The sequence below is a fragment of the Halichoeres trimaculatus genome, unplaced genomic scaffold (assembly GCF_033239565.1).
Source record: "Halichoeres trimaculatus isolate MK-OKI-2021-1 unplaced genomic scaffold, fHalTri1.1 fHalTri1_scaffold_1, whole genome shotgun sequence".
Taxonomy (NCBI): Eukaryota; Metazoa; Chordata; class Actinopteri; order Labriformes; family Labridae; genus Halichoeres; species Halichoeres trimaculatus.
Window position 1 is genome coordinate 10,414,575 of NW_027437179.1, and position 13,422 is coordinate 10,427,996.

The window sequence follows — 13,422 nt, forward strand, 5'->3', positions numbered from 1 at the left end:
AGTGTTCACTCTCACAACACTGGTTTCTCCGGCCCCGTTTACACGACAACGTTTCATCTGAAACTGCTTAAACGCAGTGAAAAAAATCTGCATTTGAGCAGCACAAGCACAACACAGTAGTTCACAACGATCGCATCAACGGTACCGTTGTCCTGTCTACACGGCAACGATGTCGGCAGTGTTTCAGAAAAATCCCACTCTGGAGGCCATTTTGTGTTTGCGTTTGAGTTTAGGTCGGCTGAAACACTGTTTCACCCTAAAACCGTTGTCGTGTAAACAGACCCTAAAACTAATCTGCTGCCACTCGTACTGTCTTTATCCTGTCTTAATCATTAACAACAACAAAAATGTGGAAAAAAGATCAAACAATTTCTTTTTTTCAATGGTATAAATAAAATATAATTTCTATTTCTGTCTATATTTAAACAATAAGGGATAAAAAAATGCATAGTTAGAAAGTTTTGGATTTTCAAAGGCATTACTCAGCCAGCCGAACAGGACCTCTGGTTAAGAAAACATCCACCAATCAGACACAACATCATGACCACCAGTCACATCAACTCCAGTGTAACTGCTCTGCCTCAGATTCAACTTCCTTAGGTCATGACGAGCGGTGGTGGTGAACTGCTGTGTGTGAGGTTTAAAGGAGCTCTCTTATCTCATACCACTAGCTTCAGCCCATGTTTCTACACCTGAACATCTGAGAACAAACTAATGCGGCCACAAACATCCACCCCCTCTGACCTCCAGCTGGATGAAGCTGCCGGGGTTGTAGCGGTAGGCCTTCACGGGGTCCTGCTGGTTCAGGGGCCGCAGGAAGGGATTAGGTTTGTAGCTGAAGGTCTGGGAGTTCAGACTGTTGAAGTCAAAGCGCAGGTTGTCCAGCAGAAACTCCACAGTGACCTTTGACCCCAACACAGAGGAATCCACCATGGGTGAGCGACAGAGGATGAGGGTGGAGGAGTTCACCTCGCAGCGCTCCATGAACTGAGGAAAAGGAAACGTGATAAATGAAAGAAGAAATGTTAGAAAAATCAATGAGGGTCAATAAAGAAAATACACACACACACACACCTCTTTGACAGAGCACAGGGGGTCTCCAGGACAGATGTGGTCAGGAAGCATCCTCGCTGGTCTTTCCAAAGTCTTCCCCCTGTCCTCTTTCAGCCCTCCACTCCTCCTCTTCCTCCTCTTCCTCTTGCCTTTATTCTGGCTGGCTGACTCCAGCGGGGAGACGGTCACCACCATACGAGGTTCCTGCACCACATCCAGGTTGTGTCCCGTCACATAAATCAGCCGACCGCCACTGAAACAGACAGAAACCCGTGAGTCTGACAGCTCTTTGACCTTTGACACAGAACTTTCTGAGACACCGGGAAAAGGAGCAGAGGTGAAGGTCGGACTCACTCCAGGAAGCTCTCTGCAGGCATAGCGTGGGTGACGTTGGGGTTGTGGGTGTAGCGGTAGGGTGGAGAGTTGAGGTGGCGCTGGCTGCTGTGGTAATGCAGGGTGACCCGGTGATCTCCTGTCTTATTACTTCTGCCTGTCACACACTGCACACTGGACGCCTGCACCTCTGACACTCTGAGGAGGAGGAGGAGGAGGAAGGGGCACACAGGAGAGTGCAGTTAATTAATGATGGGATACTTCAGAGACCCCAGGTCGACAGTGTCTTTTCTCTTTCCCCAATCTGACACAGGGAGGTCAAAGGTCAGACTCACAGACAGACCAGGGAAATCCATTTTGAAGCCTCAGTCAGACAGAAGCTGCAGCACTAGCTGCTGCATTAAAGCCAAGTTTAAGTCTCAGGCTGTGTCCACACTGAGACCTCCTGATTTAAAATGCATGACTGTCAGACATATGCATCCACAGTGCTCTCAGTGTTACAGTGTTACATTTTAAAATGGTTCTTACTCTGAATTTGTCTGAAAACTCAGATATTAAGTATTTTTCAGTGGCAACAATGAAGAATTTACTTCCTGCTTTGTCCTTATTTACCACAGGAAGTTTGGCCACACTTTACTTCAGAGGTCTGCAAATTTCATTACACTTAGGTAATAATTAGACAAAGTTTTTTCTTATTTCATGAGAAATTTCATGATAATTTGGTGAAAATTAACACATAACTTCAGGCCAGATTGTGTTTTGCAGTGCACCTGTACTCACAGTGTCTATCACAATCAGGTAAGGCCAATTTGCAACCCCACTCTTGGTGAATATCACATCTGAGGCCTTCAGTTGTATCATGTAAAACATTATAGGCCTAACCATAAAGGTAAATCGTTATGTATGTGATCTCAAAAAATAATAACACATAGCTAACTATCAACTGCTTATTGGGGAACTGAATTATTCACTTAACATTTCAAAGGTAATAATCAGAGGAAACAATCAACCTAACTTTTGTTTTCAAGAACTAAGCAGCTATTTATCACCTGCTTCTCTGGAAATAGCAGAAACATTGGGATACTTCTAAAAACATTTTGTGCTGGGTTGTGGTTTAATTTCAAATAAATTATTTGCTCATCGTCACCTTCTTATCTTTCAATTTGGAGTAAATTACAAAGGAACTGGAAAAAACAGTAACCTACCAATTGTGACTTGTGACAATAGATCTGGACATAATTTTAGGAGGTTATGTGCTAATTTCAGAGAAATAAGAAAAAACTTTGTCTAATTATTACCTAAGTGTAATGAAAATTGCGGACCTCCAAAGAAATGTTTCAAAATGCTGAACAACATCTGGAACAGAGACTTTTATTCTTATTGTTGTATTGTGCACTTGCAGTTTTCTTAATGTGGATTAAAAATGATATAGTAATCAGATCTTTTAATTTCTGACATCAACACTGACACCTGGGCTTTGGTGTTAGTGGATACTAATACTGATCTGATCTAATACCAGTACGAATGAATCATTCTCTGTTCCCTAATAATGCCTGGACTGTTTTTTCTTTTGTTTTTTTTTGTTACTTTAGCCAATAAAGAGTCAGAGATCGTGCCCAGAAAGCTCCTCTTCTCTTCTTTCAGGAAATGTTTGGATGTTTTCTCTTGCCCAAATTCTCGAAGAGTTATGGTAATAACAACAGCTTGCATCAGCTGTGCTTGTGATCAGAACGTTGTTGAGTGTGGATTTCTATGCAGTCCTATAATACCCCTGATATCTCCTTAAAGCTCATCTTTTCTTCTTTAAGGAGTCGTTTTAATTCTTTTTGCTAGCCCAATGATTGAGGACTTACGGTAATTAAAAAAAAAGAAGTCTTAAAACCCATTGTTGTTCCCTGGCTTTTATACCAGCTTGAGACTCTGCTCTTGTTTAAGTTTTTATTCATTGTTTCATTGTTTTAAATTGTTTTACAAACAATGTAACAATTATTTCACTTCCAGCAACTTTGTTTTATTGATTTATTTGTTTTATTTACTTATTTATTTCTGTACCACCTTTTGTGTACAGCACTTTGTTTCAGCTTTGGTTGTTTTAAAGTGATATATAAATAAAGTTGAGTTTAAAAACCACTTGTAAAATGGGAGCACTGGTGGGTTGATATAGCAATGAGAACTATGCTTTGGCAACTTCAGTTTTTTTTTATTTTGTAAACCAAAACAGAAAAAAACTGACTGTATAATTGTTTTGTAGAACTGTAAACCTCAGCAGTGGACAAGTGAGGATTTAAATTTGAAGATACTGCGAGTTGCAAACACAGGTTTTTGTGAAACACACATGAAGTACCTCAAATTGCTGAAATGGACAGACAAGCAGGTGATGAGGAACTTAGAAGAGGAAAGAACTGAATTTAGCATCTGTTTTTCTGATTGGCCCATTGTCACCAATGTCTGACCTAACTTTTTGAGTCTGTATCAGACAGACACCTGGTGCCAGGATCAGATCAGTGCATCTGTATTGATAAACATACATCATGCCATAAAACAATAAAAACAGTCATCATGCCAATTTTCTGCGTAGGAAAACAAACCTGTACATCAGCCTTTAGCTCCATGGATTATTAACTTTAACAAGTCTTTGCTCGCTGCAGCTGAGCTGCTAACATGAGCCTCTTTACTGTGTGCAGGTTGAGACATGCATTTCAATATGTTCTCATTCAGTCTATCAGAATATTTTCATTCCTAGTTGATACTTCAGTGTCGCAGACGCAGCCTTACATGCCACAGGGAACTCCTCCCACCGTGATGGTGAGGTCAGAGGGACGTCCTGTCAGCAGGTTTCTGCCTGTGACTGTCAGCGTCGTGCCTCCAGCTTTGGGCCCTCTTTCAGGAGAAACGCTCATCACAAATGGGTCCTGAGACAAAAAAAAAAGAAGAAGAAGACTTTCAGGAAACATAGAAAAAATACACAAAGAAGCAGCAATGAACCAGGTTGAAGAACAGGTGAACTCTATGTAGTTATTGCATCTGGATCTGGAGTAACTGCTCCCTTAAAGGGGAAACAAGTGGACTTCAATCAGGAAACATCCTGAAAGAAGATTCAGAAAACATCTGACAGTGTGGTTTGGAAGATAATGTGTAGATGGTGATTTTAGTTTCTGTTCTTTTATTTTTCAAGCCTCTTGACAAAGCAAGAACAACATTTTCAGAGCCAACTTGAGAAACTTTATGGTGAGTAATAATAGGCAAAGCTCTCTGTACCTGGTAGCTGAAGGTTTGGCTGGAAATGCCAAACTCTCCTCCGCTCACTTTAACAGACACGTGGCCGACCTTTTCTCCACCGCTGGCTTGAGTCTTGCACACAATCCTGAAAGGAAGACAACACTTTGGATAAATACAACAACCCTTAAAATATCTGATCAGTTTTCTTGCTACAACTGGCTTTTTTAGTAGAAAAAAAAAAACAAAACTATGAAACAAAACAAAGACATAGAATTTCTGTCCCATCCAGCGGTGTGTCCGTACCTGGAGGAGACTTCATAGAGGCTTGGGATGACGGTGCAGGGGATCCCAGCGACTGACACCGAGTTGATGATGTCTTCAGCTTTCTGTCCCAGATTGGAGCCTGAGATGGTCAAGGGGGTACCACCGTCCAGGAGGCCTGAGAGAGGCTCAATCTGAGGGAGACCAGAGACAATCAGATTAACAGAAACGCTATGGATGAACGGACATCTCTGTTTTACAAAAAATCATTCATGTTTAAGGCAAAGAGAGCTGTGGTTTGAGCCATGAATGGTAATGAGGTGTGCCAGAGGTCAAAGGTCAGGACTCACAGAGTGGATGACAGGAGCGGGGCACGTCTGCTGCACGGGCTCACTGCAGGAGTCTGAATACAGGCAGCTGGCGTGAGTGCCGCCGCACCACACACAGCCGTATTTGTGGTCAGCTGTGTGGCAGCGGCTGCAGTCGGAGCGGCCAACAGAGCAGTTATACAGAGTCACTGTGGACAGAAGAGACAGAGGAGGGCTTCAGACGAGGAGTGGAGGAGGGCTGATGTGGTTCAGCTGGTCTCATCTTTATTCCCAAGATATGACAGAAAAGAAATGTTAAAAAGGAGCTGTGTTTTGTTTTCACCGTAGAGATCAGGAGAGCTGTCCACGTGGAAGGTGTCTCTCCTCTTCACGTACACCATGGCGTTGTATTCCTCCACTGGAGCAGAGTAAGTGTACTGCACAGACAACAACAAAGTTAATTAAACTTAAGATAAAAATTTTCAAGGTCAGTGCTTCTTCACACAGTGCACAGCTCCAGACCTGGTGCAGCTGACAGGTGATGTCAAAGTTTGATGGATTGATGTCATCTGTCTCCACGTAGGCGTCCACGACCACAGTCTGCCCCTCGATGACCAACACGCACTCGTAGTCCAAATCTGAGTCCTAAGAAAGACGAGGAGTGGTTGTGTTACTCCACATGGAATGATAATTTTTAAGGAGGTTTTTATCATGAAAAGTCCTAAAATACTAATTTTTAATCTTTATGAGGTCAGTGATACTCAAATTAACTACCCTTTGAGGTTAACAGAAGACAAATATTTCCTCTGCCAAAAAAAGCTGTAAAAATATAAGATTCATATTTTTTTACTTTTTTCCTCAGATTTTATCAATCAACTTCAATCTTAATCAAATACACCAATCTTTTTTTTGCAGCGTCAGATTCTTAATTTACTAAATTTTTAGGTAAACAGGGGACAAAAATGTCACATCTACTCCCACTGAATCACAATTTTGATCGCACAGTAATAATGCAAAAAAAACAAAAACAATCATGCATTCTCTAAATTCAAGGTTTCATTTTGAGAACAAAAGCAAAATTTGTCAATTTTACTGTGAGGTGGGACAATTTTCCCATTGTACATCTACAGACCACAACACACTCACATTTCTTCATGGTAAAACAACTTTAAAAATACAAATGGGCATTTAAGGGTTGAAATGATATAAATTATTACTTAATATTACAAATTCGTTTTTTTTTTTAACTAGAACTAGAGTTGATTGAAAGATCTAAGGAAAAAAAGGGGCAAAAATATTTATCTATTATGCTTTTATAGGACTTTTTATAAAGGACATTTTTTGTTCACTGTTTACCTGAAAGGTCAGGAAATTATGAATCTGACACTAAAATAAATAAATAAATAAATAAATGCATCAAATTAATTTTTTAAATTTTTTTTTATTACAATTCTTTTGTTTGTTTAAACCTGATTTGAAAAATATATCCCCCTCCAACATTCAAAATAACTCATTTTATTATTATTATTTTTTTCAAAATAAAAACAGTGACATCATGTAATCAAATGGACATTTAAAGGATTGAAATATATAAAAAAAATAATATTTGATATGTTTAATTAGGACTGAGGTTGATTGAAAAATTTAAGTAAAAAAGTAGAAAAAAATTATCTTTTATGTTTTTACTCTTCTTTGGTAGAGGACATATTTGTCCTCTGTTTACCTCAAGGGGTCACAAATTAAAGTGACCCATTGAGGTTAAAAAGAAGAGAGAATAAACTAGGTGAAGAGGGAAGTGTGTGTGTGTGTGTGTGTGTGTGTGTGTGTGTGTGTGTGTGTACCTGATAAAGGTGCAGGTTGCGGGCTAACAGAGTGATCTTCCTCTCCACCCTGACGGGCAGCAGTGATGAACCCTGAACCTTCTCCACACACGGACAAGCTGAAGCTCCCCAGCTGACGTACGAGCCTTCATCCCCCTGTTATTCAGTTCACAAACACAAAAGAGTGAACTCTCAAGTCTTCAGTGCCTCACTTCTTCAGCAGTGAGGAGGTGTCAGGTTTAAAATATAAAGAAAATAATGAAGAATTTTTCTCTCTTCTGCTCTGATTTTATACTTTTATAATTAAATGGAGTTTGGATTGGTCACACACAGAAAATGTAGAAGACATAAAAACTGAAAAACAACAGCCACAGCTCACACTGAAGCTGTTGTTTTTCTCAGGATCAGTCAAGAAGAAGGGAAAACAACGAGATGAGGACAGGTGTGTCACACAGAAGAGGAAGAGCAGGGAAACGAAGGCCTACAGGGCAGATTGTTGGAGCATTACTCCTGCAGCAAAGGCACAGAATCCAGCTGGGAGCACCAGGAGTCTGCAGAAGCATGAAGAAGAAGCAGAAGAAGAAGTAGAGGAGGAGGAAGAGGGAGGCGGCTGGACTCACCGGTAGGAAGCCGTCAGCTGCATCGTACTGGTAGTCCAGCTCTGAGTCTGAGTCCATGAGTTGGAGGTAGGAGGGAGAGGAGTGGTCCGCCTCACCGTCACCTGACAACACGGCAGCTGCTGAAAACGAGGCGGTGTCGTTTTCCGACTCGGAGACGTCAGCTTCTTTTTCCAGCACGAGAAGCTCACCTTGCTCTGTGTCCGGGCTTCTCGTTTCTGTCGGGGAGTCCTGGGTGGACCCTGGGGTGGGTGCCGGGGTTAGATCCAGGTAGAGGGAGGGCTCAGGGTCATCTGGCTCACCCATAGGGAAGGGTGCAGGCAGGGGGAAGCCAGATGAGGTTGGGGTGGGAGGCTCTGCTAGGCTCAGAGCTCCCTCAGCCTCCTGGGCTTCACTGATCGGGGACTCTGTCGCCATCTCAGGGTCTTGAAGAGGAATGATCAGAGGCATCACAGGGTCCAGATCTTGGCTTAAACCATCAGCTGTGGTGACCGGCTCCAGATCCACGCCGCCCACCAGGACGGTGGGTGTCACTGTGTTGTCTTCGGCCTCAGCTTGAGTGATGACGATGAGCTCCCTGGCTTCAGTTTCTTCTTCTCCTGTCCCGGTGGTGACCTCTGGGGGGGCAGCTGTAGTGGGTGCTGGTGTGGTGGAGGGCAGGGTGCTGGTGGGTTGTGTAGGCAAGGTGGTGGGTGGGGTGGTTGGCTCGGGGGTGGTGGTGGTCGTGGTGGTTGTCGTGGGAGGAGTGGTGGGTGCTGGAGTGGTGGTTGGCTCTGGGGTGGTTGCTATGGTGACAGGGGTGGCTGTAGTTGTTGGTGTGGTGACTGTCGTCGTTACGGTGGTGGGATTGGTTCTGATGGTTGTTGGAGCGGCCTTTGTGGTGGTGGGTGTTGTGATGACTTTGAGAGGTTTGGAGGTGGGAGGAGCTGAGGTGGGGAGTTTAAACTGGGGGAGGAAGGAGGAAGAGGAGGAGGAGGAGGAGGACATGAGGAGAGGATGAGACAGAAATAAAAGTCGAATGGACGGAGGGGAAGGGACATGAGGAGAAAACTGAACTTAAACATGTCTTTCAACACATAATCATGGGCTCATGTGTTGTTTCTGTTTATGAAACATGTACACTGATGGTTTGTTACAAATAATTTCACATGTGAAGCAAAAGAGAACAGACAAAGGCCTGAGAGGGGAATCATCCACCACCTTTGTACCCAGAATAAATCCAAAATAAAGACTTCAGAGCGCGTCTTTCTGGTGCTTTCTGTTCAAGTAAATCCTGAACCAGTAAATGAATCGTCCTTTGTTTGGTACCTGCGTTTTGTTTCTACTTATAAATGGATGACTGTGTTGTGCAGCTGTTGAACAAAGAGGAAAAGACGTGGCCTTAAGATATATTTGCTGTTTTATTCATAATTCATGCCTCATTAAAAGTGTCCCGTGGAGTCTCTGTCTTCTCGGCAGAAATGTGCCAAAGGCAGAGAAGAAGAAAACTGCTCGTGAGAAACACAGATGTAAACAAAGCTGACTTAATAACTGCTCCTGAGCTTGGATACTTTCATTCAAAGACCTAAAACACAAAGAATCAGTGGTTACAGAGCTGTCTGCACAGGTTCTGACTACCAGGATGACCACTGAGCAATGTTTTCAGGATGTGCTGTCGCAGCAGGGATTTAGACAGCACATTTAGACAATGTGAGCGTGATTGTTTGCGTGCTTAACATCTAAATTAATGAGGTCATAAAAGAGTTGGACGGCTGGAACAAAAAGCACAAATGTTGTAAATTAGTGCTTAGAGCAGAAAATGAGCCACTGCTGCGTGCCTCAGGCAGCAGTTCGCTACAGCTGACAGGCAGCTGCTAGCTCACAGGAGTTTAGTAATTCTGTGTTAACAGTAATGTAAGATGGCTCTGCTGGAGGAGATTCAGTTGTAGAGCACGTCACAGATGCTTGTTTGAGAGTTTTATAAAAATACAGATTCTTATCTGCATAAAACACTTACTGCTAAAATTTTCCCACCCAGGTAGATTCATGAATGCTGCTTTCTCAGGTCTAAATGTTTTTAATATGGAATATACTGGATGTTTAATCTGTGAAGGGAACATTTTAATCCAGAGGCTACCAAACTCTTAAGCCTGCGACCCCCAAAAAACAACAATGAGGACAGACAGACCCATGCCTTGTGAATACACCAACAGACCAATCCAAAAAAAGCTAATATACTTAATTTAGCCAGTTAGTGGAAAATTAGGCCCTGTTTATAAGACACATTTCATCTGAAAACACCAAAACGCAGTGTAAAAAATCTGTGTTTACACGGAAACGCAGATGGACTGAAAACGCTGTAGTAAGCATGCCAGGCCTGTAGTCGGCGCTATAACTGTCTTGTCCAGAAGCTGCTTTTGGGAGATCTCCACCAAAGTAGAGTTTAGCTGATCATCTGGTGTATTGGGGAATACTTTGTTGAAAAGTGGAGCAAAAGATGCGCATTTTGTATAAAGACAGTCAGCAGATACAGCTGATTGAGCAGCACAAGCACAGTTGTCCTGTTGTATGCACGCGCGAGGCAGAGTGTGACGTCAGCGTTTGCACTGAAAACGCCGGCTTACTGTTTACACAGCAATGGTGTCAGCAGTGTTTCAGAAGAATTCCACCCTGAAGGCCGTTTTTAAAAATTTGCGTTTTAGGTTGGATGATAAACAAAACTTTTGAGTTTCATCCTAAGACTATTGTCATGTAAACGGCCCTTGAGACAATGTTTGGGCTGTGTTTTCTAAATCAATCTGATGCCACAGATACAGCTGTTATCTTGATTTAGGCCCTGTTTACACGGAGACTCCCGCAACGATTCTTCCTTTGCGTTTTCAAAAGCCACCCGCGTTTACATGAGGACGGCGTGAAAACGATTCGCGTTCATACGACTCCAGGAGGACAAGTCTCCTCTTCTGTTCTTTCTTTTTCTGCTGTTTTGTTGTGTGAGACGGTCGGCAATCCAACCATGACGCGCATTACCGCCACCTACTGGCTCAACTGGAAATGTGGCTGAGCGTGGAGCCTTCACCTGAAACTGCGAGTGCGCATGCGGTGACGTCAGCGTTTCACCCTGAGACGCTCCGCTCTGTGTTTACACGAAGCTGGATGGAGGAGCGGATTCAGATCTTTCCACTCTGGGGAGCGTTTTCAAAAGTTTGCGTTTTCACTGAAAACGCAATGTGGTCTCGTCTAAACGGAAGGCCAAAACGCAACGAAATGTTTGCGGAATGGACCGTTTTCGGCGTCATGTAAACGGGGCCTCAGTCAACGCTAGGGTCTTCAACAGATCAAACATATTCTGTTCACATAGTTTCAAAGCAGCGACCTCCGGTCTAAGAATATGAGACAATGCGAAAGTGCAAAAACCTGATGTTTCTCCAGAGTCTGCTCGAGGATGGCTCCAGAATTACCAGAAGTCATATATACACCAAGCCAAAAAAAGGCTTTTTTAAAGCAGAAATAAACATATTTACAGCCTGGATCAAAAAACGTCTCCCGTCTGAATCACTAATTTCACTATCCAGGGATGAACTTTTTCCTAACTTGGCAGTTTAGAGGATATTAAGATTGTAAGTTTGCCTAAGCAGAGGCACAGCTCAGCTCACGTGACTGATGACCCCAGCTTTTAGAACTGCTATTGTCACATTTCTAATCACAAACTTTGGCGGTTTAAAGCATTTTCTTTTCTTTTATTTCTACCTTAAATATCGCCTCAAAAAGTAGGTTTGAAAAACATTAAAACATTTAATTTGATGATGTGATCATTTTAAATGAACTGGTCCGATGTCTGTGACACTATAATGCTCGATGTTAGTTTTAGGCACATTAGGAAATTCTATCATTTGGGAGTCAAAGCTTTTGAGGAACCACAACAGAAAAAGGTTGTTAAGTTGAAATATCAAATACATTTCACAGAACTTCATGTGTTTTTAGTTGGACAGTGTGTGTGTGTGGTGTAGGAAGGATTGTAGCATCTGAACCCTACAAACTTGAACGGATCTCCTCTCTTGGAGTGACTTACGTGGTGGTTGTAGATGATCACCCCCTCCTCACAGGTGGGCTTGTGGGTACACAAGTGTTGGTGAACGCACCAGTTGCAGCCCCATCTGCTCGTAACACAACCCCGGCATCTGCACACACACAAACACACACAGCAGAGAGCACAGATCAGAGGCATGAAGTGACAAACTCTGAGGAAGGAAGGAAGGAAAGAAGGAGGGAAAGAAGGAAGGTGACAAATCGAGTTGAAGAGAAGAAAACAAGGAGTGCTGAAGAGAGGACTGAAAGAACTATGGACTTGGAGTAAAGAAATAAAGGTAGAGATCCTGAAGCTTGGAGCACAGTGTAATCAAATCATAGTCAATCTGTTCCCTGTGGTAAGAAAAGGTCAGACTTCTAATTGAATTCAGCGCTGGAGAGAAGAGAGTGCGAGGCTGACGTGTGGAAACACAGCAGAGGATGTGGTAGTGAGCATAACACTCACATTATTAAGGAAGGCTTAAATCTATTTTGACGAGGGCTCTTCATTATTAATCTCCTCTTGGATACACTAGACACGAGATTTAGTCTGGAATATCATCCAGGTTTTAAGAACCACCTTCAACTACCTGCCTACCTGTCCCATTCCCCCTCACTGCCAACATAAAGGCATGTTTGAGCTGCACCAGTCTCAACCTGTTCAGCCAAATGTTTATCAGAACAAGGAATGAAAACACATTTACATGACTACTAAGAAAAACAGAGAAATGGAGGAGGGATAGAAGGTGAAACTACAGTCTGGGCTGAAGCTGACGACTCGGTTTCTATTTTCTTACCAACGGAGCATGAACTGTGGAACTGGTGGAGCTGGTGGAGCCCAGGTCTGACCCACTTTTTAGTTTCAAACATGATTAAAAAATAACCATGACAGCAATATACCCCGACCAGCCACTTCATTAAGAACACCAGTTCAGCTGCTCGTCAACACAAATGTCTGATCAGCCAATCACACGGCAGCAACTCAAGACATTTAGTCACGTACACATGGTGAAGACGACCTGCTGAAGCTCAGACTGAGCATCAGAATTAGAGTTGGGACCATATGCTTTTCTCCTGATTCAATTCTTTTACCATTTTTGGGGTGCAGATTTCATTAAGGCTGTATTCAGACCAGAAAAGTCCTTTGGTCCACTTGTTTGGTCCGGACCAAAAGCGGACTTTATTTTTTTTGTTCGTATTCAGATTGTACTTTTTGCAAGTGGACTATATTCTGTAAACACATCCATGTGTGTGACCATCAGTGCTCTCATTGGACAGCACTGACAAAGGGCGGCACACAGAGTACAGACCCGGAAATGGAGGTAAACGTGAGTTTGTGCTCTTATTAGAGCTGTAAAATCATTTTCAGTTTCAAGAGCAGCTCCTTCAAAGCAGGCTTAACAACACCGTTTCAAAGTTTGTAACAGCGAAGACGAATGCGCGCAGCAAGGAGGCGCTATGCTCTGCGTGTCTTGACCCACAACATGCTAGCAACAGCGTGGCTAAACAGAAGACGGAGAATCAGGTATGAACTAAAGAACAACATTCACTACGTCTGCGAGTGAAATACGTGGGGATTAATGCACAATGCTTGGCTACGGTGGCTTTATAGGCCCAAAAGGCGCATGTATCCAGTAGTTAGTTCAGATGGACCTTGGTTTGTATTCAGACCTGCACCAGAGAACCACGAACCGCTCCAGAGTTCGTTTGGAAGCAGACCAAGACCACCTCAAAAAGTGGGTCTCGGTCTGGTTGTTTGGTCCGCAC

The 13,422-nt window shown here is 43.0% G+C and overlaps 1 protein-coding gene across 2 annotated transcripts in view; it reads right to left on the reverse strand.

Moving 5' to 3' along the window:
• The window catches only part of plxnb1b (plexin b1b), a 176,524-nt gene that overhangs the window by 17,349 nt on the left and 145,753 nt on the right, over positions 1-13,422 (reverse strand). Inside the window, exons 12-23 of one of the 2 annotated variants that reach the window (XM_074683378.1) lie at positions 11,660-11,768; positions 7,615-8,556; positions 7,016-7,150; positions 5,697-5,819; positions 5,518-5,611; positions 5,217-5,383; positions 4,909-5,060; positions 4,645-4,750; positions 4,162-4,298; positions 1,408-1,584; positions 1,075-1,306; positions 745-987 (exon numbers count right to left, since the gene is read on the reverse strand). In XM_074683378.1, the coding sequence (XP_074539479.1) occupies positions 745-987; positions 1,075-1,306; positions 1,408-1,584; positions 4,162-4,298; positions 4,645-4,750; positions 4,909-5,060; positions 5,217-5,383; positions 5,518-5,611; positions 5,697-5,819; positions 7,016-7,150; positions 7,615-8,556; positions 11,660-11,768 (2,617 nt within the window). The remainder of the gene's footprint in view (positions 1-744; positions 988-1,074; positions 1,307-1,407; positions 1,585-4,161; positions 4,299-4,644; positions 4,751-4,908; positions 5,061-5,216; positions 5,384-5,517; positions 5,612-5,696; positions 5,820-7,015; positions 7,151-7,614; positions 8,557-11,659; positions 11,769-13,422) is intronic. The other variant, XM_074683466.1, reaches the window with a different exon arrangement.